The sequence below is a fragment of the Squalius cephalus genome (genome assembly GCF_949319135.1).
Source record: "Squalius cephalus genome assembly, chromosome: 5".
Taxonomy (NCBI): Eukaryota; Metazoa; Chordata; class Actinopteri; order Cypriniformes; family Leuciscidae; genus Squalius; species Squalius cephalus.
The window spans coordinates 17,110,373-17,135,768 of NC_137126.1; the positions used below are offsets into that span (position 1 = coordinate 17,110,373).

Consider the following 25,396-nt stretch of genomic DNA (forward strand, 5'->3'; position numbering starts at 1 on the left):
GTTGTGTGGCTATATTACACGGACATTACACTTCATTGCAGGGGAAAGAAGAAAAATCAAGCCAGGGTAGTTTCTATAGGGTGGTTTACTGTGAAGCAATCTGTGACTTTACAGCAATTTACAGAACAAATATGACATTGTAGAAATTGTTTTATGTAATTTACTGTACAGACAAAGACCCAAGGTCTTCAACCCTGCTCTTGGGGACTCACTGCTCTGCAGAGTATAGTTCCAACCCTAATCAAACACACCTGAAACAGCTAATCAAGCTCTTCAGGATCGCTTGAAAACACACTGGCAGATGTGCTGAAGTAGGTTGGAAATAAACTTTGCAGGACAGTGGGTCCCCAGGATCTGGATTGAAGACCTCTGACATTTATCTACAATATGAAAACTCTGAAGCATCAAGTAAAGTATTCACTTGTTTTGTAATAATTTCATGAGTTAAATAAAAATTCTTACATTTACTAACTGTTACGATGTTCTTACTGAAATGGAAATGCCAGACATCTGCCAATACACATGTCATAGAAATGACCATCTTTCTTTTGCCTGTTAGATAGATTGATTTGCTTTAAGGTATGTGTCACAAACCCACAACTTATCTTTTGTCCATAGGTACTGATAAAAGGGATCAAATTTGTCTTTATTGATTTGAATTAGTCAAGAGCAATTAGTCAAGAACCCTTACTGCTAAGGTGCATATCTTGTGCACTTTTGTAAACCCAATACCCCCCCCCCCCGTCTTATTTTGGAAAAAATGATTAAAAGAAAATATTTTGCAGTGAAAAAGGACCTAAATCCAGATGTCTATGTTTCAATCAAAGCCGCCCCAGACACAGCGATAACTTTTACAGTATCATAACATGATACAAAAAAGTGTTGTAAAACGTACTCGGTTACTAACGTAACCTCGGTTCTCTCTAGAAGAGGGAACGAGTACTGCGTAAGATATCTTACGCTAGGGGAAAATCCTTTTCCACGAGATATTGAAGCCAAAAAATTATCCTTAATTTTAAATTAATGTAAAACGCGTTGCGGCAGCATACAGACATAGGCGAGACAGCTCGCGCGCCTATTGGCTGCTCTGCGGCAACTGCATGAGCCTATCGAGCGAGGCCTAGCGTGACGTCAGACCCAATGGGTCTTCGCGCCCATTGCGTCACGTCCCGCCGAGACAGGCGTGGCTTAGGCCTATAAATACAGCTCACAGGCGACAAATATCTGTTTTTTTCATAGTCGAAGCAACCAGAGCGTGTGCATGCACGGCAAGATACGCAGTACTCGTTCCCTCTTCTAGAGAGAACCGAGGTTACGTTAGTAACCGAGTACATTCTCTTACGAGAGGTCTCTCGTACTGCGTAAGATATCTTACGCTAGGGGACCCAATGTAAAACGCCGTGCGTGCTGGGATCTGACACCATAGACCCAAGGGCAAAAACCCGGGGTTCATATAGTGCATAATCACCCAGGGGACTCACAGGGAGTCCGGGAAGAGGGAGGGGCGAGGCCACGCTCTTCCACATATAGCAGTGCCATTTAGATTTGGGGTACATCATACAGACAGGGCGGGGTACGGCCTGAACTGATGGGGGAAAAAATGTTGGTCTTATACAGTTTCGCCCATAGCAATTTTTTTTTTTTTTGGTCAATAAGTGAGCTGTGCTCAATAGACACAGCATTCTGATCCTGATAGCATCAGTACAGACAATACTGGCCTTTTAGACCGACAGCAGCCTGGCCTGTAGGGCGGGAACCTCTAGGTTGTAAAACCTTATAAATGTAGACGGGGAGGCCCAGCCTTCCGCCATACATATATCTTGCAAGGCAATCCCACTTGACCAGGCCCACGATGAAGCCATGCTTCTCATGGAGTGCGCTCTAACACCTAACGGGCATTGCATGCCCTTGGAAGTGTACGCCAGCGCAATGGCGTCAACTATCCATCTGGATAGGCTCTGTTTCGACGCGGCTAGTCCCTTAGAACGTCCGCTGAACGAAACAAAGAGCTGCTCTGTCTGCCTGAAGACAGACGAGCGAGACACATAAGCTCTTAATGCCCTGACTGGGCAAAGGAAGCTCACGTCTCCTTCCTCGTCAGAGACCGGTAGGGCTGACAGGGAAATGACGTGTTGAGGGATTTTGGAACATAACCATGCTTAGGTTTGAGTATAACTCTTGAGTCATTAGGCCCAAACTCCATGCACGTCGCGCTTATTGAGAGTGCGTGTAAGTCCCCTATGCGCTTCACGGAAGCGAGAGCCAGCAGAAACACCGTCTTGAAAGACAGGTGTTTAAGATCAATCGTCTGTAAAGGCTCGAATGGGTAACCTTTCATGGCTTCCAGCACCGTAGAAAGGTCCCATACCGGGACTGAGGGAGGTCTGGGAGGATTCAGCCTCTTAGCTCCTCTAAGGAAGCGGATGACTAAATCGTTCCTTCCTATGGACTGACCAAGCGTCGTTCTCGAGAACGCTGCTATAGCCGCCACGTAAACTTTGAGCGTGAAAGGGGTCCTGCTCTTATCCAACAGCTCCTGTAGGAAGGAGAGAACCTCCGTCACCCCACAGTCTGTGGGTGACATGCCACGAGCTGTGCACCAGCTGGAAAACACTGACCATTTTGAGGAGTAGAGACGTCTTGTAGACGGAGCTCTGGCCTGCGTGATCGTGTTTAACACTCCCTTTGGGAGGTCAACGGGTACCCGTTGATGGCCCAAACATGAAGGGACCACAGCTCTGGGTGAGGATGCCAAATCGAGCCGTTGGCCTGAGAGAGGAGGTCTCTCCTCAATGGCACTGGCCACGGGGCTCTGATAACAGCGGGCAGATTGCCCGCGCTCGAATCCTCTGCGGTGGTGAACCGAGAGGGGGAGGGCTGGGCGAGTCCTGTAGGAACTATTATGTCTATGTGTGTATGTGGGCACCGGATAGCGGGCACATTTACAACACTGAGAGCATTGCTCGCTGGAGCAGAGCGAATGCATGTTGGTTTCGTTTTTACAGAAACCGTGAGACATGCGGGACGTAGTGTTTGTGGGCACTGGGTAGTGGGCACGTTTACTACGTTTAATGCGCAATCGATCTGAGTCGATTTCATGTGCGCGAGCCCTGTGTGACGGGCTGTGCTTGTGTGTAGGAATGGGCACTGGGCAGTGGGCATTTTGTCTACACATATAACACCATCGGCCGTGGCCGGGACACCAGAAAATACACTCTTTTTGGGATTTATCTGGGTAGCCGTGAAAACGGTATTTGTGTGCAGGCAAGTGGGCAGTGGAACCGGCTTGTTTACTGCGAAATACACTGGACCAGTCACATTTCTTGGAACTGGACGAGCGATGAGCTTTGGTGGAAGTCCGGCCGCAGCGGGACTTGAACACCGTCGTTTCCCTAGGTGTGCTAGGATGACTTCGGGGCCTCGGGCTTCACCACAATCCTAGGCCGTGGACCACGCGGGGCGGCGGCTGGATGAGCGAGAGCGCGGTCTCGCGCTTCGGGCCTGTCGGCGCTGCGAAGTGGCGGTGGTGGGCGGAGGCTGAGGCTGTGAGCTCTGAGCAGACGGTTTCGCACGGCCTGCTGCAGAACTGGAGCGCTTCGGCAAGAACGCTTGGCCTGTGACGCTTTCTGCACCTCGGCGAATCTTTCCGCGAAATCCTTGACGGAAGATCCAAAGAGGCCAGCAGGAGAAAGCGGAGCGTCGAGGAACGCGGTGCGCTCGGACTCAGACATCTCAGACAGCGTTAGCCACAGGTGTCTCTCAGTCACGGTGAGAGAGGCCATGCTCCATCCTATGGCCTGTGCAGCAGACTTAGTAGCTCGGAGAGCTAGGTCCGTAGCATTTCTTAAGTCTGGCACGCAGATTGCATCTGGTCCTTTCTCGTCCAGCTTTCGGAGGAGATCGGCCTGGAAAATCTGCAGGGTGGCCATTGTGTGAAGCGCTGACGTGGCCTGCCCGGTGGCGAAGAAAGCGCGGCGGAGCAGGGTTGACGTCGTGCGGCAAGCTTTTGAGGGTAGCGCCAGCTTAGCGCACCGTCCAGCGGAGGGCGGGCATAAGTGGGCTGCTATCGCCTCTTCGACCGGCGGCAGCGAATGGTATCCTCTGTTCTTGGCATCGTCAACGGCGGAGAATGCCAAAGAAACAGAAGAGCGCACTCTAGCAGAAAAGGGGGCGCTCCAAGACTTAGCAACTTCTTCGTGTAGCTCAGGAAGAAAAGGCGCTGGCTTGGACGCAGGCGAAACTCGCTCCCCGGGCAGAAAGTACCAATCCAGCCGGTTGTGAGCAGGCTGCTCAGGCGTAGACCACTCGAGGCCGAGGCTCGCCACGGCCTGTGTGAGTACGCGCATGAGCTCCGTCTCAATGCTCACTCTTTTACCTGACAATGCGCGGGCAGGGGGCGCGAGGTCCTCAGAGCTCGCCCAATCCTCACTGCCTGATGCCAGGATAGAGCAGAAATCCTCTTCTCCCGGCGGGGCTTCCTCGTCAGCTTCCCGCTGTGCGTCAGGAAGAGAAGCTGATGAAGCCGGTGAAGCAGGCGGGCGAACCGGCGAGCTTTGGCGGCTGGGAGAAGGTTCCGGGATCCGCTGAGCACGGCGCTTTTTACGGCGCGGTACCACAGCGGGCGGGGGTGCAGCCTCGGAGAAAAGTGCCAGGCGAGTCCTCAGAGTCGCCAATGGCAAAAGCTCGCAGTGATGGCAGCCGCCATCAGAGAGCGCGAGGGCTGCGTGATCCTCACCCAGGCAGGAAGCGCAGAACGCGTGGCGGTCCCCGTCGCTGAGTGTGGCTCTGCACGGGCCGCAGGAAGGCATCTTTAAAAAGACGCTAGCTCTTTTAGATAGTGTGTGTCGCAGCGGCGAACACACACACAGCACAGAGAATAAAAGGATATGGGCGCCGGATAGCACAGCAGGAAAGTGATGAAGGCGGCGCGGCCAGTGACTTCAGACTCCTCCCACTGAAAGTGCTTCTTCAGATGGCGCGGCTTCTTCTCTGGATCCAGCGATGCGTGTGCTTCGCTTGAAGGATGAAAAAATCAGATATTTGTCGCCTGCGAGCTGTATTTATAGGCCTAAGCCACGCCTGTCTCGGCGGGACGTGACGCAATGGGCGTGAAGCGCCCCCATTGGGTCTGACGTCACGCTAGGCCTCGCTCGATAGGCTCATGCAGTTGCCGCAGAGCAGCCAATAGGCGCGCGAGCTGTCTCGCCTATGTCTGTATGCTGCCGCAAAGCGTTTTACATTAATTCAAAATTAAGGATAATTTTTTGGCTTCAATATCTCGTGGAAAAGGATTTTCCCCTAGCGTAAGATATCTTACGCAGTACGAGAGACCTCTCGTAAGAGAACATAATAACCAAAATCCTTGAGCTTGTCTTAACAATTTAAAGCAAAGTCTTAATTTATGGTATGCCGTCTCGCTCACTTTGTCATTGTTTGTGATTTTAAAGATGTGTAAAGAATGCCAAACGGATGTTGGAAAAACTAATTGCTATAAGTGATCCCTACTGAACAGCTCTAATAAGTTTCATAGATTTTTTAATGATTCATTAATGTAAAGCTTAAGGGAAAACACCCAAAAATGTGTCCTTTGACAGCCCCTGGTCCACATCCATTTTCAGTCTTAGACAGCAGTTCAGACATTTTGCTTAACATCTCTAGTCATACAAATTTGGAATGGCATGTGGATGAGTAAATTATGACAGAATTTTCATTTCAGGTGAATTTAAACACTTTAATATGTACATCAGATATTGAAATGCTTGTTCTTTCTACCCGTCTGTCAGTCATGGGCTGATTTAATGGATGTTAGACTTTTTAAAAGATAGGCAGCAAAGGGTCAAGATGAATGGAGTCTTCTCAGATACACTTTATCTATTGGATCTCCACAGGGTTGTGTGCTGTCATCTATTCTCTTCATACTTTACACAAACGAATGCCGAAGTACTCAGGATAATTGTCATGTCATTAAATACGTGGATGGCACTGTTTTCCTATCCCTGCTATCAAGTTCAAAGTGTGATGATAGTCAAGCACTTAATGAGTTTATTATGTGGTGCAGTGGAGAAGAGTTGCTGCCTGGGTGTGATAGTTTCTACTATTTGACTTTTTTTTTTAATGGTCTCACAGGGCTAAACATGTCTATAGGGATTAAGGAGAGCAGCGAGTGATGAGGTGGTCATGATGCTGGAAAAATATGAGCTGGTAGGGCTCATTTTTGCTTTAACTTTAATGCTAAAATTATACAGGGAGAACTATTTAAGCAACTATGCGGGGATAATGGCCTTGTGTCTTCATCGAGTGCCAGAAGAATTCTGGAAAGTAACACAATCCGCTGCAGTTCTCAAAGCAGACCTGCGTTGTATTTGGGCTGTTTTTCAGCAGCAGTGAATTCTGCGGGTGTAAGCATCGGCCCATAAAAATATCATATATAGGCCCTGGGTACATTTTGTACCATAAACATCATATTTCACAAATGGGGAAGAGCTAGTGCAATAGTTTTTTTCTTGCTTTTCATTTTCACAGCCTTCATTACCTTAAACTATTACACATTTAGAGTTTATATTTTCATCAGTGAATGTGCATTCATTCAAGAGACAGCCTCAAAGTATTAATGTTTCCATACAGTGTAAGGATCACAAGAATCTAACATGCTATTTCTGAAGCTTTCTCTCAGCATCTTACACTTAAAGCAGTCTTTCTAAACATCTTTCAGATTTCTTTATTCGCATTGTACAAACATACAACAAAATTATGGACTTGCCAAATACAGTTAAAAAATAATCAAATGCATATTACAAACGAAGGCCATATTGCACGTAAATGAAACAAAGTGCTCATAATGTTTTTGCACATAAAAAAACAAACAAAAAACAACAACAATGAAATAAAGTGCTCCTAATGTTATTGCACATACATGGTAAATGAATTAAGGTGCTCATAATGTTCTTGCACATAAATAATTCTAGCATGTCAAGGATGTTTTGTAGGTGGATGGTGTATTTTCAGTTCAAAGTTCAGTATGGTGACAGCTTCAGGATAAAAAAATCTGTGCACCCACTCAACTAAAACAAACTGGAAAAAAATAAATAAAATAAAATAAAATAAAATAAAATAAATAAATCATGGTGTAAATTATGCCTGAACTGAGGAACAATTGTAATTAGCAAAATAAACACATTTAATATTGAAATAGTTTTTCACTCTTTGATTAAAATATTATAGTTAATATGAATTAATAAAATAAATAAATAATACAAAATATTTTTTTTTTAATTACATCTAATTCTTATATTTTAAGACTGTAAAATAATAAAACAAATAAACAAATGAAAAACAGTAAAGTACACAAGACATTTGATCATTAATAAAATAATAATAATAATAATAATAATAAGTTTATGTTCTCCATTTAGTCATATCTAATTATGGATTATTTAGATACTGGTTCCATCTTCACTATAGGCAAGGACTTTTCTGCCCATGTGTCTATAACAGATTATTTACCATGATTCAGATATCAAGATTATTTCTGGGTATGTAAAGTTAAATAATGACACTGTTGCACAGCAGTCATAATGTGGGCGTAAAATCCTCACGAGGTTCCAGTTTGATAAACAACCTGATGCAAATAAAGAAACAGCTACTTATTCTCATATCCTGTGGGCTTTTTTAAGTTGTATTTTCACACTAACCACCAGTCTTTAGCAGATGCAATTTCACCAGTTCCTCCAGTGTATCCCAGAATAGAGCTAAAAAATAACAAGCTGCACTGCTCGGTTTAATTGTTCACCACCATTGCCTGAGGTCAAGTGCATTTCCAAAACTGATTTGCGCTTCAGTTTTTCCTCTTTTGTGGAGTCCGGGGGAAAATCCCTCAGTGAAAGATGGACACCTGCTCTGATTTCAGACGTCCTCTCTTCTGCAGTCGGGACTCTGGGTGACCTCGTGAGGCTGGGACTAAACTGGCTGCTCTTAAAACCACAAAGCCACAGTTGTCTCGTTCAAGCCAGTTTCACTGCCTACTCAGAGTAGCCTCCGATCTCAGGAAAACACAAACACAGTTGGCTTCTGTGGCTGGGGAAAATGTGTTTAACCCACTTACAACGGCTAACTGAAAAAGGATGCGTTGCAGTTTGACGGTTAATTCTAGAGCAATGTGCCTTTTTAGGTCACAAGGACCAGCTCTCTCTCTCTATCTGAAGCTTTAGTTGATCTCAAGTTTGTCTTACTGAACAAACTCTGCTATCAGTTCTGTTTGGACCCCAGTAGCTTGGCTGATGAAAGGGAACATTATGGCATGACACACTCTTTAAAAACAGAACAAGATCAATGGATGCCACAGTAAAAACTCCTCCTACTGTCCTGTCCATTAAAGGTGAAAAATCCCAATGTCATAAAAAAAAAAAAACAATAATAATGAAAAAGAGCAACCTTTGCCAGGCAATAAAGAGATCTCCCATGTTTCTCACAGCACATTCTCATTTTAGACTCCTTTCACTCAGAACTTTCTCATGTCTCATTTGTGCCTACTTTTATTTCTCCTAAGGAATATTAGGAGAAATAACTGAGACACTGTTGATACTAAAATGAGAGATAATCACATAAGTCTCCTAAATTTAAAAAGAGCAACCTCTGAGCAATAAAATACTCCTAATGGAGTCTTGAAGGAGATTGCAGCAAGACAGTAAAGAGATGTTCTATGCTTCTTCCACTGGAGTCTCTCAAATATTGATCATGTCCCATTTGTGAATGTAATTTTGCAAGCTACTTAGAATAAATTATGAGTGAATTAAGACACAGCAGCAGGTGACGAATTAGCCAGAAACAGTGGTTTAGAAGAACCGTTTACTTGTCATGGTGACGAGGATATTACGATATTACTATTCACGTGCGTGATCATAGTTAACTAAACCTATGCGCGTGAACTCGACAATCGATTACTGTGGACTTCGACCGAAAACAGGATGTAAATACAGGTATGTGCGCTGGCTGAAATAACATCATTTTTATTCATATCTTTCACATCTACTGCAGTCAGATTCACTGTGTTCACTCTGAAGGAATCACTCACATGGCTGGGCACTTGTAATGACACATCAAGGACGTTAAGAGGCTAAAAGCAGGTTTAAAACTTGCCCCATTGAAGTCAACAGGGTGCAAATTTTAAAAAGAGGATAACACGGTGTAGGCAACACTGATTTTTGTCGTTGTTCTCTGTAATGACAGCACTCCAAATTTACAAAAAAATGTTAAAATTGACCGGAGTTCTCCTTTAACCAGTCTATTTAAACATCTGTTCTCCAGCCTTCTCTTTGTGGATTTTACCTTTGTTCCTGGATTATATTTTGTTTGTCTGTCTATTAAAACATGTGCTTTCACCTGGATTCCCTCTCTGCCTCGTCCCTGCTTACACGTTACAGTCACACACTGTGCTCAGATATTCTCCTTAGCTAGAGACACTGGATATTCTCTTTTCTCTTAATGTGTGTCAGCAATTTAGAGTAACGTTAACCTTATTTCTGCATAACTTCACTCTTAATATAGGCTTAAACTTTGAATTTATGTTGTTGTTTTTTTTTTTACTTTAGTGCTTTTCAAGTACTTGACGGTGCACAATTTGTAAAGTTGTTCAGGTCTCTTCTAAACTTTAAAAGAGATAAATTTGAAAGCTCCTCAAGGTGAGAAAAATCTGAACCCACAGTATGTTTAATGTTGTTGAGATCTTGTCTGAAGCTTTGAAGGAGACTATTATGAGACCACCAGGGTCTTTAGTTTAAGAGAAAAATCTGAGCACAGTGTGTGATGTTGAGATCTCTTCTAAATTTTAAAAGAGACAAATATGAGAGCTATAGTTTCTCTAGCTGAGGAGAAAAATCTGAGCACATTGTTTGATGTTGTTGAGATCTCTTTTTAATTTTAGAGGAGACAAATGTTTGAAGACCACCAATATCTCTAGCTAAGGAGAAAAACACGAGCACAGTGTGTGATGTTGCTGAGATCTCTTCTAAACTTAAGAGGAGACCGTTGTGAGAGTGTTATTGTTTTTGTCTCAGGAGATAAGTGTGAGAAGCAGGAGACTTAAGCAAAAGTCTCCATTTGACATTGAAGTAACCTCATTGTTGTCTAGGAGAAACATTTGAGATGTTAAAGAGATCTCATTTTTGATTTTTCTTTCCTCTGGGTGGTTTCAAAACAGTACGACAAAGTTATCCGGATTGTATAATAAGGAGCAGACACACTCTGTCAGTTTAAATCTAGACCAAAACCACATCTCTTTGACCTAGCATACACATAACACATCTATTTTTATAATTCAATGTTAGGCTGCATAGATTAGGTCAGCCGGAATCGGAAACACTTCCCATAAATCCTGATGTACTCGTTACATCATAAGAAGAATGACGTCTATGCTAATATTATTCTCTCTGTTTATGCAGAGGTTTACCGAGTCCGCCGGATCCAGATCTGATGAAGGATCTGCGCCTGGACACGACGACAACGCAGTCCTGAAGTGTCAACTAGTCTCTCCCCTGTGAAGGCCTCCTTCCCTTTACCTCTATACAGATAAAACGTTGTCAAATGATTCCAGTTCACATGGATATGCGGAAGCGAAAAACATTCTGTATTATGAATTTTTAAGGCCAGACAAGTAATTTGTTGAGGTAAATTTGTAAAGAAAGACTACACGCCTGCGCACATATATATTCAAACACGCATACCTGAAGACTAAACACGTAATCAAATTGTGCATGCTGTCAGCGTTTTCACAAATTCCCGTTTTTGAAGTTTACGCAGAGATGATAACGTTTTTCAAAAAATTTCAGCGCTTGCACCTTGGAACCTATTTCAAGGTTTGTGTTCTCGAGCCGCCGGGCACTGTTGTTGTGTGAATGAGCGCATTAAAGGGATAGTTTGGCCAAAAATGATATTTAACCCATGATTTACTCACCCCCAAGCCGTTCGAGATGCATATGTCAATCTTTTTTCAGACGAACACATTTTCAGTTATTTTAGAAAATGTCTTAGATCTTTCAGTGGTTATAATGTGAAGTTATGGGGTCCACCTCCTTCAAGTCCCAAAATGTGCATGCATCCTTCACAAAAGTAATCCATCCGGCTCCAGGCTGATAAACGAAGGCCTTCTGAGGGTAATCCGTGCGGTTTTGTCGAACTATCCCTTTAAGAGTTTTCTGTTAGAACGCTGTCGTGTAAGTGCCCCCTAAGTTAATAACTAATGATCTCTGCAACGGAAGTGAATCAATCAAAACTAACTTTAGCTGGACAATAACTTTATTCTAGAGCTGCTGCAATGCCAAAACAATCTCTGTTACTTTAATTTCATATAATCAATGTAAAGCTGGTTTGAAACAATTCTATATTGTTGAAAGCACTATATAAATTAAGGTAACTTGACTATGTAACACAATTAGTTACTTTTTTTTCTTCTTCTGTGTATTAACTTGCACGGATTAATTGTTCACCACAAGACTAGTATTGTGCACTAACAAAGTAAATAGGCTAACATTTTGATATCATGATGACTTTAATGCTAAACATATTTTGGAAAAAAAGCAAAACCCAGTAACCTTGAATTGCTGTAACCATGGTCTCCCATTCTTTCCATTACGATGTTTAAAAAATATTTCAGAAATATACTTACAGGAAGAGCAATATTATTGACAAGAAGCTATCAGGGTTTATAAAGCAATTAAACACAAGCGGTACAATTACATTTCATTAACCAGTGTTTATTTTCTAAATAATACATATCAGGAAAAATAACATTGATGTACTTACTGTTATTAATGCTTGAGGATTTCATGAAAATATACAGTACACTAATCTGCTCTGTGACAAATAATATCACAATATTATATATAAAAACAAACAAACAAACAAAAACAACAGTGGCAAACTGCTCACATCCGAGATAATCATGAAAAATGACAAATGGTACAAATCAGTTGGTTATTAACATAAGATTGTGGTAAGTGCCCAAAACAGTGCATTAAGTATATGGAGACCATCAGTGTAAGAGGTCAAGCCTTTTAGGTTTGTATTTGAGATACACCAGGAAGGAACAACAGGTTTGTCATCATGTCTGGTCTTGATTTTTATTTCAGTGCAGTCGCAGAATTATTAGCAAATTTGGAGACCAAACAATGACACAATATGTAGCAGGGCATTGAAAAGAAACACTCTCAGGAAAAAATATATATATTTCAAATAACATGTAACATAGTTGAGCATAGTTAGATATGTAGGTTTTGAAAAGAACAATTAAAACACACAGAATGAATATTCAAATGACACGTATGGGGTAAGATATTTCTCTCACTGCAATAAACTTTATGATAAATACATCTAAATTTTGCTATACTACTCTGATGAAAGTAGCGCCGATCAAATTTTTACTTTGGGAACACGGTTTTGATCATGCAACTGGGTATGAGATTTGAGAAAAACATGCTTGCTGAACTAGAGGAATATTGGCATCGAAAATGTGCATTCATGTTACTGTGTGGAAATACAGAAGCTATAAAACGAAAAGTGAAATTACTGCAAAAGTCTAAGCCGCTAATCTCAGGATGCAAAGTGACCTTGGGGGATTTTGCTCTACAAATAATAAAATGCAATATACACTGAAAACGGGTTATTCTTCAAGGAAACGCAACACTAGGGAAATATGAAATATCACAAAACAGGACATTCATTTGCTGAGGTACAACTTTCTTTGTATTTATGGACATGAGGACGTGCCTCTTTCTGCGGTGAGGATGAAAATGTAGGGACACACATAGGATTATAGAAGGAATCTATACATGAAGCTTTCTATACGTGGCCAAACATCAGCAGCTGAGCCACCACAAGCAGTCTTTCAGTTTCTCTCACCTATTCTACTATTTACACAAAACCACACGAGCCCCGCCGCTCCAGACCGGTTCAATGTATCTACTCAGCAATTGGAAACGGAACCTCTCTGACCAATTTCCCTAGAATATACAAACATATGGAACCTAAAACATGGGTGGAAGTCAATATGGCAAAGGAACACTTTGTATGATTTTCCAAAGGTGACATTTCTATAACATTTTCCTTGTGCATTAGAGACTTTTATTTATTACTCATACAAATTGAGTGGCTGGGAAAACAGGTCATTTCTTACACCAGACCGTTGCTTTCTAACCGGAACAGAGGAACCGACAGAGAAATAAACAGTAAGGGAAAAAAAGACTTTTGATCACACCAAGTAACACTGGAGACATACAAAAATAACTTAGATGAACTGTGTAAATATAAATAAAAAGACAACATTCTTAATAAATAATAATATTATTTACAACATTGTATATTGCTAAGAGATTTAAATTACTAAAATACTGAATAAGTAAGCAGCAAACATTACAGGCATGAGGTACAGCAAAAAAAAAAAAAAAAAAAAAAATCCTGTTATGTTTACAGTAGACTGTTTCACCAAACTTCATTTGATTTGATCTTGTTTTTCATGGCTTCAGAAGAAAAAGGTAATGTTAGAATGCATTGAGCTTTTCTTAACATTTCCAGAAAAAAAAAAGGACAGTAAAGGTGATCACTGTTTGTGTACAAAACCCCAAGATAGAACTGTATGTAAAGCTCAGTAATGGTCCATTTTCAGTGATGTCTGAAACCGGTCGTGATACTGGTTCATAAGATTGCACATATATTGGTATTTGTTCTAGGCACTCTTTCCAAGTGATAATTGAATAAAAGCAGCAGTATTTTAGCATTTACTATGCAATAATAACATACAGTTTAATACTAGGAACAAAGACGTCAATAGAGACTAAATATGACATGATCTTTACATCGAAAGAAATGACAACAGAGCTACTCGTGTACATGAATAAATAAGTCATCAGTGAGTGACTGTGACGACCTGCTCTGTCATCACGTTTATTGTTGCCATGTCTCTCGTAGGTTAGTTTTTTTTTTCCTTTGGATATGCTTTGATGGTAGCTGTGTTTTTAACGTCTGTATTTTTAATTGGATTACACACATCTCTCTTTTATTCTAAATGTCTCAACCAAAGGTAGTGAAAAGAGAAGAAAATAACAATACACATTATAAAGTACTATTCAATGATGTCATACACTAAACGACTATTTAATTGAACAATTATAATAACCTGTCTGACCATAGCAGCTTTTTTTATGGTAAACTTTTTTCTTTCTTTTTTTTCTATTTCATCTACAAAAGAACGGTACAAAGACAAGTGCAGCAACTGTGGTCAAACATATTAATTGACAGATACAGTTGAACAAAACCACCACATATAAATATACACACAAGGCCCTTCCTACCCTAAACTCTTCACTTCTGCAAAACATAATATTTATCTTCAGACATTAATGCCATAGAAATAACCTCTTATTATGGGCTGACACAACCATGTTGGGATATCCTGGTTTGATAAGTAGCCTGCTAAAAGTTATCACAACATTTGCTGTTGTTGTTGTTTCCATGCTACATCGCTAATGTAATGAGAAAGATGCCATTTAGATGTATTTTTGAAGAGCTCAGAGAGATTGTGAGGGTGGCTAAAATGCTTCAAAGTCATTTTGATGTTTCTTAGATGGCTATACTTTGCGGATATTAAAAGATCATGTGTTTTATGGGGTCATACTGACTGCCATAAACTACCACACCATGGACTATAATCTCCAGTTTTACACTGGTTTACATACAAATATAAAACTTAACAATGCCTGTTATTACACTTACTACCAAATAGCATATTTGGTATTGTGTTGAATTACAAGCCAGTCGTTACATACACCGCTATTATCCACTAATGATGTTGTGATTTTTTTTTTGCCCACAAAAATAATGAGCACCTCAAAAAAGGGGAGCACTGATGGCATAATCGCCAATGAGAGATTTCTGTTACAAAAGACAAGATGAAAATGGACTGCAGAGGAGGACTATTCATATATTTTCTACATAGCTTAACTGCTCTTTTCTTTACACATATAATGCTACACCAGATTGAGGTAGCACAAACACCTTGTGAATGCAAAATGCTAAATATTCAACAATGAAGCCTAAATTACATTCTTTGTGTCAATAAATAACCTTTTTTTTTTTTTTGTATTAAGTTGGCAGTACTTTTGAATGGTTCTTCATCAACAAGCAAACTCAGACTGACTGTCCATTTTATTTGAATGATTAATTATGTCTGGTCTGTGCCATTCCAGCCTGTACATAATTGTATTACTCTTTTAGTCAATCATTTCAGTGGCCATTGTGGTTCTAGTAGGGCTGTCAATCTATTAAAATGATTAATCTCATTATTTGTGTCATAGTTATAATGCATAGCATTAAAGCATTCAGTTCCAAAGAATGTCTATTTGAGTTTGGCAATATGGATGGCATTTCAACATAATGACACCGGGCAGAGCTAAATTTATGCAGCCATGCTACTTACTCACCTCAAAAAGAAATTCTATATTCAATCTAATGTTTAATATTCATTATATTTAACAAACTGTAGTAAATGCATAGACAGGAAATGCAAAACTGTGAAAATTGAATAGCACTTTATGGACTTAATCTTAATGGATAAATTTCACTTTGCTAATAGTTAAATTTCACCAAGAACGCAAATGATATTTGTTAAACGCTCCTTCGGGATTGATAAATAAATGATCCATTAAGAACATCTTTCATCATTTACTGATAAAAACATGCTCTTCTGGGAACACACAATCCATTTCAATTAGCTCAGAATGATCCAAAGTTTTTCGAAAATCTCAAAGAACAGAATGAAACAGTTATGTAATTTAGTGCATTAACTTTGACAGCCCTAATGTCTATTAAAAAAAATTATGCAGAGGGGAATCTGTTAGTAGATCTACATTCATAAATCTGTTTGCACCAGAGGTCAAATCTATGGCAGACTGCACTTAAATTAAACTACAAACTGTCCATAGACAGAATTGGCTTGTACGGCCACAGCAGCAAAACTAGCAGCAACAGCTGTGCTAACACAACTTCTTTCACAATCTCTCTCTCACTCTCTGCTGGGGATGTAACTCACTGATTCAACACCTCCTCTGATGATTTTTCGCCATCAGATTTGTGCATTTCTTACAGGATTTCGTGATTTAGGGCCACAGCAGCTGCACTCGTACATCTTCCTATGCACTGTGAAACATTCCCATCATCCCTCGATGTTTCATGCAGGCGCTGAGGTCGTCAGCCAGATATATATATATATATATTAGTGAGTAACAGCAGCTCAAACATTCAGCGGAGTTCAAGCCATCCGTGTGACAAATTTGGATTTGTTATTAAGGTCCATTTGTATATTTTCTCTTTGATATTTGAATTGATAAATATAAGAACACAGTGAACATTTGATATATGAGGACACATTGAATGGCTAAACTGTCATCGCAACAGTCTTGGAGGTCAGACATGAAGGGGCATCATGAAAACATCAGCGGTCCTCTCGTTCATCGATTCACTTTAGTTTGGTGGTCTTGATTTGACTCAATTTATCATCCCATTCTGACAATAGTCAAACATTAACAGCTGCATTTTTTTTCCCTTTCCCCCTTTTTTCCTCTGGCTCTACATGGAAACAACATTGCCATGGTTGCGCTTTACGAATAATGATCAATGAAAGCAAACATAAAACAACAAAACTGTCAGTCCAGGCTTGTTTGAGCCTTAGTTTGACAACATCTATGGTTGCTATTGCCATAAGTCATTCATAAAACTTCCACTTCATATCCTTTGCAAAACCTGTTGTTGATGTGTTTGGTTGGTTGTTTGATTTTGAGTGTCATACCCTCTTAAGTTGTTGTTTGATGAGGAAACAAGGGCATGTCGGAGTGCGTGTGAGTGGAAAGGCCCTCTTATAAGCAGCATGTAGAGAAGAATGGTTTCCCAGCAGGCCCCCTAGGTGCCACAGGGGGGTACAAAGCTCAGCCAATGGACCGGTGGCGGACTCCTTTGTTGTTCTCCTGGGCATCGGGGTCTCGACATGCACAGTCTTCTCGAATGTCACATGACATCGGAAATGGAATCACCTGGCACAGACAAAATATCAAGTTTGAGTTGAGTTTAGTTCAAGAGCTTGAGATGAGAGCACATTTGTCATAATACAACACCGTCATGATGACAGAAGGTGTTTTATTAATTCAATTTCAGAGATTCTGAGAATTATCGAATTAACTATCCTATTAAGTCATTAAGACACTGTATTTACAACCAAAGCATCTTCTCCATTCCAAAGCATTCTTTTCCAATTGAAAGCGTGCACCATCATTAAAATCTCTGATGACAATATTTTTCAGCAAGAATTATATAAATAATCTGTAAATGAGTAGATGGAAATGTCATCAAGGACTACAAACAGTTCAAAGAACGAAAACAATGGAAACAAACTTATGTTTGTTTCAAACATAAAATGAAAACGGTAACAAAATTCCTTACATTTGACCTTGGTTGATACTGTCGTGAGATGTGCTATCTATCAAACATCAGTCATCATTATTCTTGCAGTTTTGTTAAATTAGATACAGTGAAAGCTGAGTGCATGCGAGTGTTTAATGATTTGTAGCTGAACAAAGCACAATGTGTTTTCATTCTATGAAGAACTTGCTATCCTTTTATTTAGTTCTAAATGTTCAAAATTTGGGAAAAAGAGGATGCGGAACACTGGAGCTGGAGCATACTGTTTTTGGGCAGAATTAACCAAATAGTTTGTAATTCCTGTTTGTCAGTGAGAACACCCCATGTGTCAGGAATAGAACTCATTTTTGAGAATCTGATCCAAACCTGAGCTTCTATTTTACATGAACCAACATCAATATGCTCATCTCAGCTTGTTTTTACCTTGCTGTCAAACAGAAAGTGCAGTCTTTTTATTCCCTGTTAGCTATATGTCAGATCAGTGTGAGCGCACTCGGATCGTGCGAGCGCAGAGTGAAAAAAGAGAAAATGCTAGAGCATATATGCGTACAGAGGAACAAGGGATCTCTTGTGTTCGGAGCACTGAGGGAAGGAATGCCCTCTCATTGCCCCTGTGAAATACACAGGCCTTTCCTTTTGGTGTCCTCATCCACTGTAGGGGATTTTCCCAACTGTAAATCTAGTCCATTCATAGTGCCCACAAACTCTGGCTGACAACATTCCCTCCATAGCCACACTCCACATTACAACCAACCAACACTTATCCAGTTGTTAAGTGTGCGTGTGTATGTGTCTTCAAAATGTTTTTGTTGCCCTTCGCCATCCCTGAATTGTTTCCAGGGAAAACAAACAAAACACTGCAAAACAAAAATCTTTTGTGAAAATACTGTGCACCAACACTACATTGCAAACGCAAAACGTAGTCACTGAACATTTCATCAGAATTGAGTTATAGCTGAAATCACGTGTCTTACAGTAGATCAGAGAATACTAAAATTAGATCAGAGAACTAAAACTAAAACTATATATATATATATATATATATATATATATATAAATTAACTTTTTTTTTATCTAGTTGTTTAGGTGACATTTATCATTTTCAATTACTGTAGTTAACTTTATGTACTAAAATAACTAAAAATAAAATAATAATTACAAAAAATTATGTAGACTTCTTTTAATAAAACCAAAAACTAATAAAAATTGGCACAAAAAACAAAACTACATTATTATAATTCTAACTAAAATAAAAATGAAATGGAAAATATAAACTAATTCAAAATATATATAAAGATACAAAAATAAGACAGCAAGGACCTTAAAATATGATTTCCTATGAATTCCTATCGAGGGAACCCCTTCATAAAAAAGAATGGCAGCTCTATATTTTCATTTATAAATAGTGTATGAGAAATATTCCGCATGACATTATTGAGAAAACAACATTATAATACAACAACATTTTTAAATAATATTATATAAAAAAAAAGCTTTTACAGTATATTTTCATTGTACTAAAGCCAAAATTAGTAATTAAATTAATATTTGAAAAATATTTATTCATATGTTCTTAAACGCATTTCATTTTACTTGAACATTGTTTTAAACTATTTTTCTTTTTACACTATTTCTAAAATAGAAATATTAAACAAAAATAATATTAAGTCCACAAAAAGAATATAATAGCACACCTCAACAAACTGCACACCTCATTTAAAATCAGTGCAGGATGCAGATGTTTAATACTGAAGGTATCAGAGTACAAATTGTCCAGCTAGAGTTACTATGTTGTTTGCTTCCAAATATATGACTTCTAAACTGACGTTAGGTGACGCCAATGCAAGCAAACTTACTTTTAATGTTCAGTTCATGCCCCTGAGACTATGACATCTGGATAGTATAAATATCAGCATTTCACGAGAGTCAGACAAACTCTGACATAAGCTTGAAAGAAGTGAGGTTGAGAAGTCTGCAGGAAGCTTTTGACAGTAAGCTGAGCTGTCAGTGCACTTTTACTTCAGCAAACCTTGCAACCACTGAATGTTCTCACAACATCTGACCTTTTCTGTATTGATGTCATTGGGACGGTAGTAGAGGTACTGTGATTCCTCCAGTAGCCTCAGTAGGAATAAAAGCAGATTTGAGCCATCTCCCACACCGATGAAAGGAGACTCATTCAAAACTTATTTTTTTTGTTTGTTTGGTCACACAAACATGCCAGGTTGTACAACCATGAAGTTCAGTGGTTCTCAACTAATTTTGCTTCAAAATTAAAATTTTAGGCTGAATATTAAGAATTTTCTCAAAAATTTCATGTCCCCCAGAATATTTTGTTGTATGAATATCTGAACATGCAATATATCAAAGGAAAGAACAGACCTTCTGCTTTAAAAAAAAAAAAAAAAAAATTCTGGTTTCATGTCTTTTTTCTCAACACTTGAATGTGGGTAAGTTTCATAAAAAAATGCAACTTTTGAGCAAAAAGCTGAGAAAATCGCGTTTTTGTCAAAGACTACGTCTGGATCGGATTCAGAGCTATGATCAAAACATAGATGGAGTAGATCAAGTCCATCAACACCCCCAGAGCTTGCACAGTCCTGTAGCTCATCCTAGGTCAACATTTCATTCAGTAACATTCGGCAGTTTTGATTTATATGCTGTTTAATGTTGATGATCACTTTATTTTAAAAAATAATTACACATGATATCGCTTGTTTCTGCAACCTCTGCACGTGTTTTGATCAACAGATTCAGTCTTTCAGATGTGCAATAGTGCACCCTACCGCATAACAGTGAAAACACAGAAAGACGGAAAATTCCGTCAGTGCTACCGAAATAGTTTGAGACACAAATGAAAACAGAAAATGGCCTTAAAGGGATAGTTTAAAAAAATGTCATCATTTACTCTACTCACTCTCATGTTGTTCCAAACCTTTATGAGTTTCTTTTTTCTGTTGAACATAAAATAATATATTTGGTAACCAGACAGTTGACAGTAACCATTGACTTACATAGAATTTTTTTCCTTCTGTTCCATAGAAGGAAAAAAATGCTATGGAAGTCAATGGTTCTTCTTTGGAAGATACTTGAGGAGCAACTTGAGGGTGGGTAAGTAATGACAACATTTTTGGGTGAACTATCCCTTTAAAATCAAACACTGAAATATATTCCTATTCAACTGGACATTGACTTTATAGTTAGAGTGTTTTTGGTTTATAAATTTCTTCTCTGCACAAAGCAAGCATTTTTAGCAAGTTAATGTAGTCTGCAGTTGGGTTTGCGACCCACCAGTTCAGATCCTACAATTGACCTACACTGAAAAAAACAATAAGTCAAAATTACTTAATTTTTCTTTGGCAAGTTTTTTCACAAATACTTTTTAAGTAAATTCCACACGCATATTTTTAAAGTAAATTTCACATATGGGATTAAGTAAACTCTACTTAACTAAGTTAAGTGAAAGTAACAAAGCAAATAAATAATTTTAACTTGGCTAGTAAAAGGTTGAGTAATATCTATTTAGTTGAAGTTTCATTTGCAATACATTTCACTCAAACTATATAACATTGAATTAAACCACACTTTTAAAGTATATGCTTTACTTAGAAACATCTAAGTAAATAATGCAAATGATATTGTGTGAGACACCATATCTACATTTCAAAAGTTCCACGTTAAGTGAACGCAGAGACCTCAATACTTGGTAGACATAACACAATGACGGTAACATTTGATGGATCGTTTTTGTATTTGAATGTGTCAACTCCAAATGTCACAAAAGGGCAAGTTACTAATCCTAACAACAAAAGCAATGATAAAACAGTATAAATAAAGCTGGAAAACAGTGAAAAATCAACCTCATTAATTATTCAAGGCCCAGTACATGATGGGAACACCAGTATCAAAAAAGTTGGGTAATTTTACTTAATTTTATAACGCTGATATTTACGCTTTCATTTCTACACGCTTGAATTGAGTACTAAGACAGAATTTACTTCGTTTTTTTCATTCTTGCCTGAAATAACTTTTTGATGTAAATTACATTGTTTTTTTTCTGTAGTATTTACTTCACCACAAAATCATTTTTATCAGTGTACAACAATTTTCCCAAAATTCCATTTCCATATTGCTCATCTGTGCCCTTTACACAATGTAAGGCAATGTAGTTTCATGCATAGGGTGCAATTTCGCAGTTAAGTTTAGGATTTACGTATATTGGGGCATGCATTAGATCTGCGCTCAACAGAAATCCGGAGAACTTTGGTAGAAAATTGTTTAGCGTCTCCACTAAACACATCAACTGGGAGCAAATTTAGTTCTCCTGTCATGACCTCACCTCTAAAATGGAAGACCTCATCATTACAAGGCACGGATTCAAATCCTGGTCATCCTCAAGTCCAACAAACTAATAGGATGCTTTGTGTCAATGTTGCTTTTCTGTCTGCATGTAGCACGTCAGAGGCCCGGGTTAGTTTTTCCTAATTGCTCTGTGGAGCTTGTGAGGGCAGTTATCCTCTATTGATGATGCATTAGGGAGGAAAAGACATTGGCTGACAACAGCTCTGACAAATACAAGCAATGTATACTAGTTATTGGAACACTGGATTGAAAAACACACAGTCCTTCCAAAAAAACAATGAAAACAGCCCACCAAAGCCCCCCAAAAATGACACAAGTACACATAATTCCAGTGGAAGAGTCTCAGTAAGTATACCAAATGTTTTGTTTTCTAAATCCAATGAACCACCAAAAGGTGGAAGGATTTAAAACATCATTACAGTGCTGTCCGTTATGACCTGATATGCCCCAGATCTACAGATCTTCTTTCAGGTCATTGTGCAAGATGATATCTTTGTGGCCTCCACACAAAATAAAACCAAAATACAGGTATATGCCAAAGAAGGAAATAAAAAGTATATTTTTATTAGTATACTAAAAGTGTAAAAAGTGTAACTTTAGCACAGAATAGCCTAAACAAGGCTTATTGCATTGAATATACAGTATTTATTGAAAGGTTGAAATATTCATCTTAAAACGCTACTGACCAGTCCAACCTTAGCAACTGTAACCATCTGCTATTTTCTCAGACAAGCTTAACTTAGCTCTTTTCTAATGTACGCTATTGTTAAAAATGTGGGGGTTGGTAAGATATGTTAATGTTTTTGAAAGAAGTCTCTTATGCTCACCAAGGCTGCATTTATTTGATAAAAAAAATACAGGAAATAAAAACAGGAATATTGTGAAATTTAAATAACTGTTTTAATATTTTTAAAAATGTAATTAATTCCTGTATGGGCCAATCTGAATTTTCAGTAACAATTACCCCAGTATTTAGAGTCACATGATCCTTCAGAAATCATTCTGATATGCAGATTTTCTGCTTAAGGGCCCTTTCACACCTACCTTGTTTGGTCTGGACTTTCGGACTTTTCAGTTTGGTCCGAATCAAAATTACAGGTGTGAAACCTCCCCCGGACCACGGTCCGGACCAAACAGACGAAATTTGGTCCGACGAAAAGAGGTAGTCTCGGTCCGGATCAAACTGAACAAAGGTTTGGTTCGTTTCTAGTGTGAAAGCATTTTCTGTATGGTTTGGACTTTCGGACCATTTACAGGAAGTTCCGGTGGTTCCCGCGTAGCCTAAACAACTGAAGAACAACATCCTGCCGGCGATGATAAAATGTTCGCACAACGAGGACGTTCATTTGGCGAATTTGAACTAGCGTCGAGTATAGTTGGTGCTGCAGGGAGTAATGCCGTAATAATAACAGTAGCCTATATTAGCAACGATATGCGTCACTCTGTTCATTCATTCTTGTCAAAGTTACCCGCCGACTTGACAACACGCAGACGTCAGACGCACGTCCGTTTACAAACCAATCAATGTTAATGCAGCCCATATAGATGATGACGACAGGGCACAAGTACATCATGTAAAGTTCTTTAGTGCGCTCGCATAATTGCAATGTGAAACCAAACCAAAACTAACCAAATGTATACAATGTATCAAAACATGACCTTTGGTTCAGACCTTGGTGCGGACTTTCAGGTGTGAAAGGGCCCTAAGAAACATTTCTTATTATGATCAATGTTGAAAAAGTCTCAGGTTACGACTGAAACCCTGGTTCCCTGAAAAGGGAACGAGACGCTGTGGGAACGCCTCTGCGTGATTATGTCTTGAAGCACGTGTGCAATCAGTCCAATGGCGTTGGTAATGTCACGAAGGAAAACTCCTGAAAGCAAAGCTTTAGAAGCGACCCATACTCCTGGTGGAGTATAGCAATAGGTGAAGGCAGACCGGCTGACTCATAAGCAAGTGAGAAAGCCTCGACTACCCACTTACTCATCCTCTGCTTAGATGCTGGGCACCCTTTCCTGGGTGACCCAAAACAGATGAATAACTGGTCTGACTTATGCCACAGGGCAGCTCTGAGGACATAAGCCTTTAAAGCCCTGACTGGGCACAGCATATTAACTTTCTCCTGGTCTGAAGTTTGAAAGGGTGGAGGACAGAAGGCCTGCAGTACAATGGGCCCCGGAATTTCATTAGACATCATTAGCCGTTTGTCTGCTGTTTGTTAGCTGTCACGTTACCTCAGCTAATTGTCTGACTGTAAAAATAAATAAGTTCGGGGGTGACGCGCTACCAAGATGGCGACAGTCGGCCACGCCCACTTTAGGCTTCAAAAACGGTCATCAGAAACCTACGGGTGACGTCACGGACACTACGTCCATATTTTTTTACAGTCTATGGTCTCCCCCTAAAGATACACAACACAAAGGAGTGTGGTAAGCAGCTATGATCACCACATACACCTTCAAGGTGGAGGGGGATAACCCTGCTGAGAAACGCTGCTGCAGGAACTCCAGCACTGTACTAACAGGGCAGTTAAATGGGTCCAGCCGGCGTTCTTCGCATCATAAAGTGAACACTCTCCACTTCAGCGCATACAGTTTCCTTGTGGAGGGAGCTCTGGATTGGAGTATGGTCTCAACAACCTTGGTTAAGAGACCTGCATCTATGAGATGAGTCTCCTCAGGGGCCAGGCCCACAGTTTCCATAACTCCAGATGAGGGTGAAAGATCGTGCCCCCTTCTTGGGACAACAGGTCCCTCCTGACCAGAATCTTGAAAGGAGAGCCGTCAAGGAGAGACACAAGGTCCAAGAACCATATTGGGCAAGCCAGAACAGGGCTACTAGCAGAAGACGGGCCCTCTCCAGAACTCCCGGGAGCAGCGTCTGTACCATAGCATCCAGCCCAAGAGGAGCTGGATGCATGAGGGAGAACCACAGTGGACAGTGTGTCGTCTCTAGAGATGCAAACAGATCTACAGTACCTCCGCTCTACCAAACCATGTGTCAGCGCTAGCTACCTCGCTTTCATCAATGTCTCTAAGCAGGTCAGCCTGATATGCCTAAAGGATAGACCTGGTATGTAGATATGCCACAGCCTGACCTGCTAACAAATATGTTTTACCTGATTTAACTGATTGGGATCATGCTAGGGAGCCTGTCATCTTCGAGTATTGTAAAAACGAGCCAATGGACAATGGTGTGCGTGAATCGCATCACACGCCCCGCCCCGCAGCGCGGGTGTAAATACGGAAGTGGATGCACGCACCAGTTGTCTTTCACTTCGGAGCCAATCGGCCTCGATGTCTCTGAAGAGTACTGTTGTTTACAATGAGCGAGAGTGTCTGTGCTCTTCTAGGAAGACTCTCCCAGGCTGGTGGTTCTATAGCGCGAGTACAGCGGTGGATCGCGAGCTTTGAGCTCTCAACTGCTGTTTTAAGGAGTGTCATGGCGTGCACCTGGCGATGTCCACCTTAGTGGTCCAGGAGCGCCAGCGTTGGCTCAGCCTGGGTGATATGGCGGATGTGGACAAGGTTCGGTTCCTAGTCTCCCCAACTTCCCAGGTTGGGCTGATCGGCGACG

General features: G+C 40.1%; 1 protein-coding gene across 1 annotated transcript in view; it reads right to left on the minus strand.

Annotated features, from left to right (window-relative positions):
* Positions 1-11,734: 11,734 nt before the first annotated feature.
* The window catches only part of pappab (pregnancy-associated plasma protein A, pappalysin 1b), a 118,187-nt gene continuing 104,525 nt past the window's right edge, over positions 11,735-25,396 (minus strand). The window contains exon 22 of the mRNA XM_079873004.1: positions 11,735-17,072. Coding sequence (XP_079729130.1) covers positions 16,968-17,072 — 105 coding nt within the window. The 3' untranslated portion in view covers positions 11,735-16,967. The remainder of the gene's footprint in view (positions 17,073-25,396) is intronic.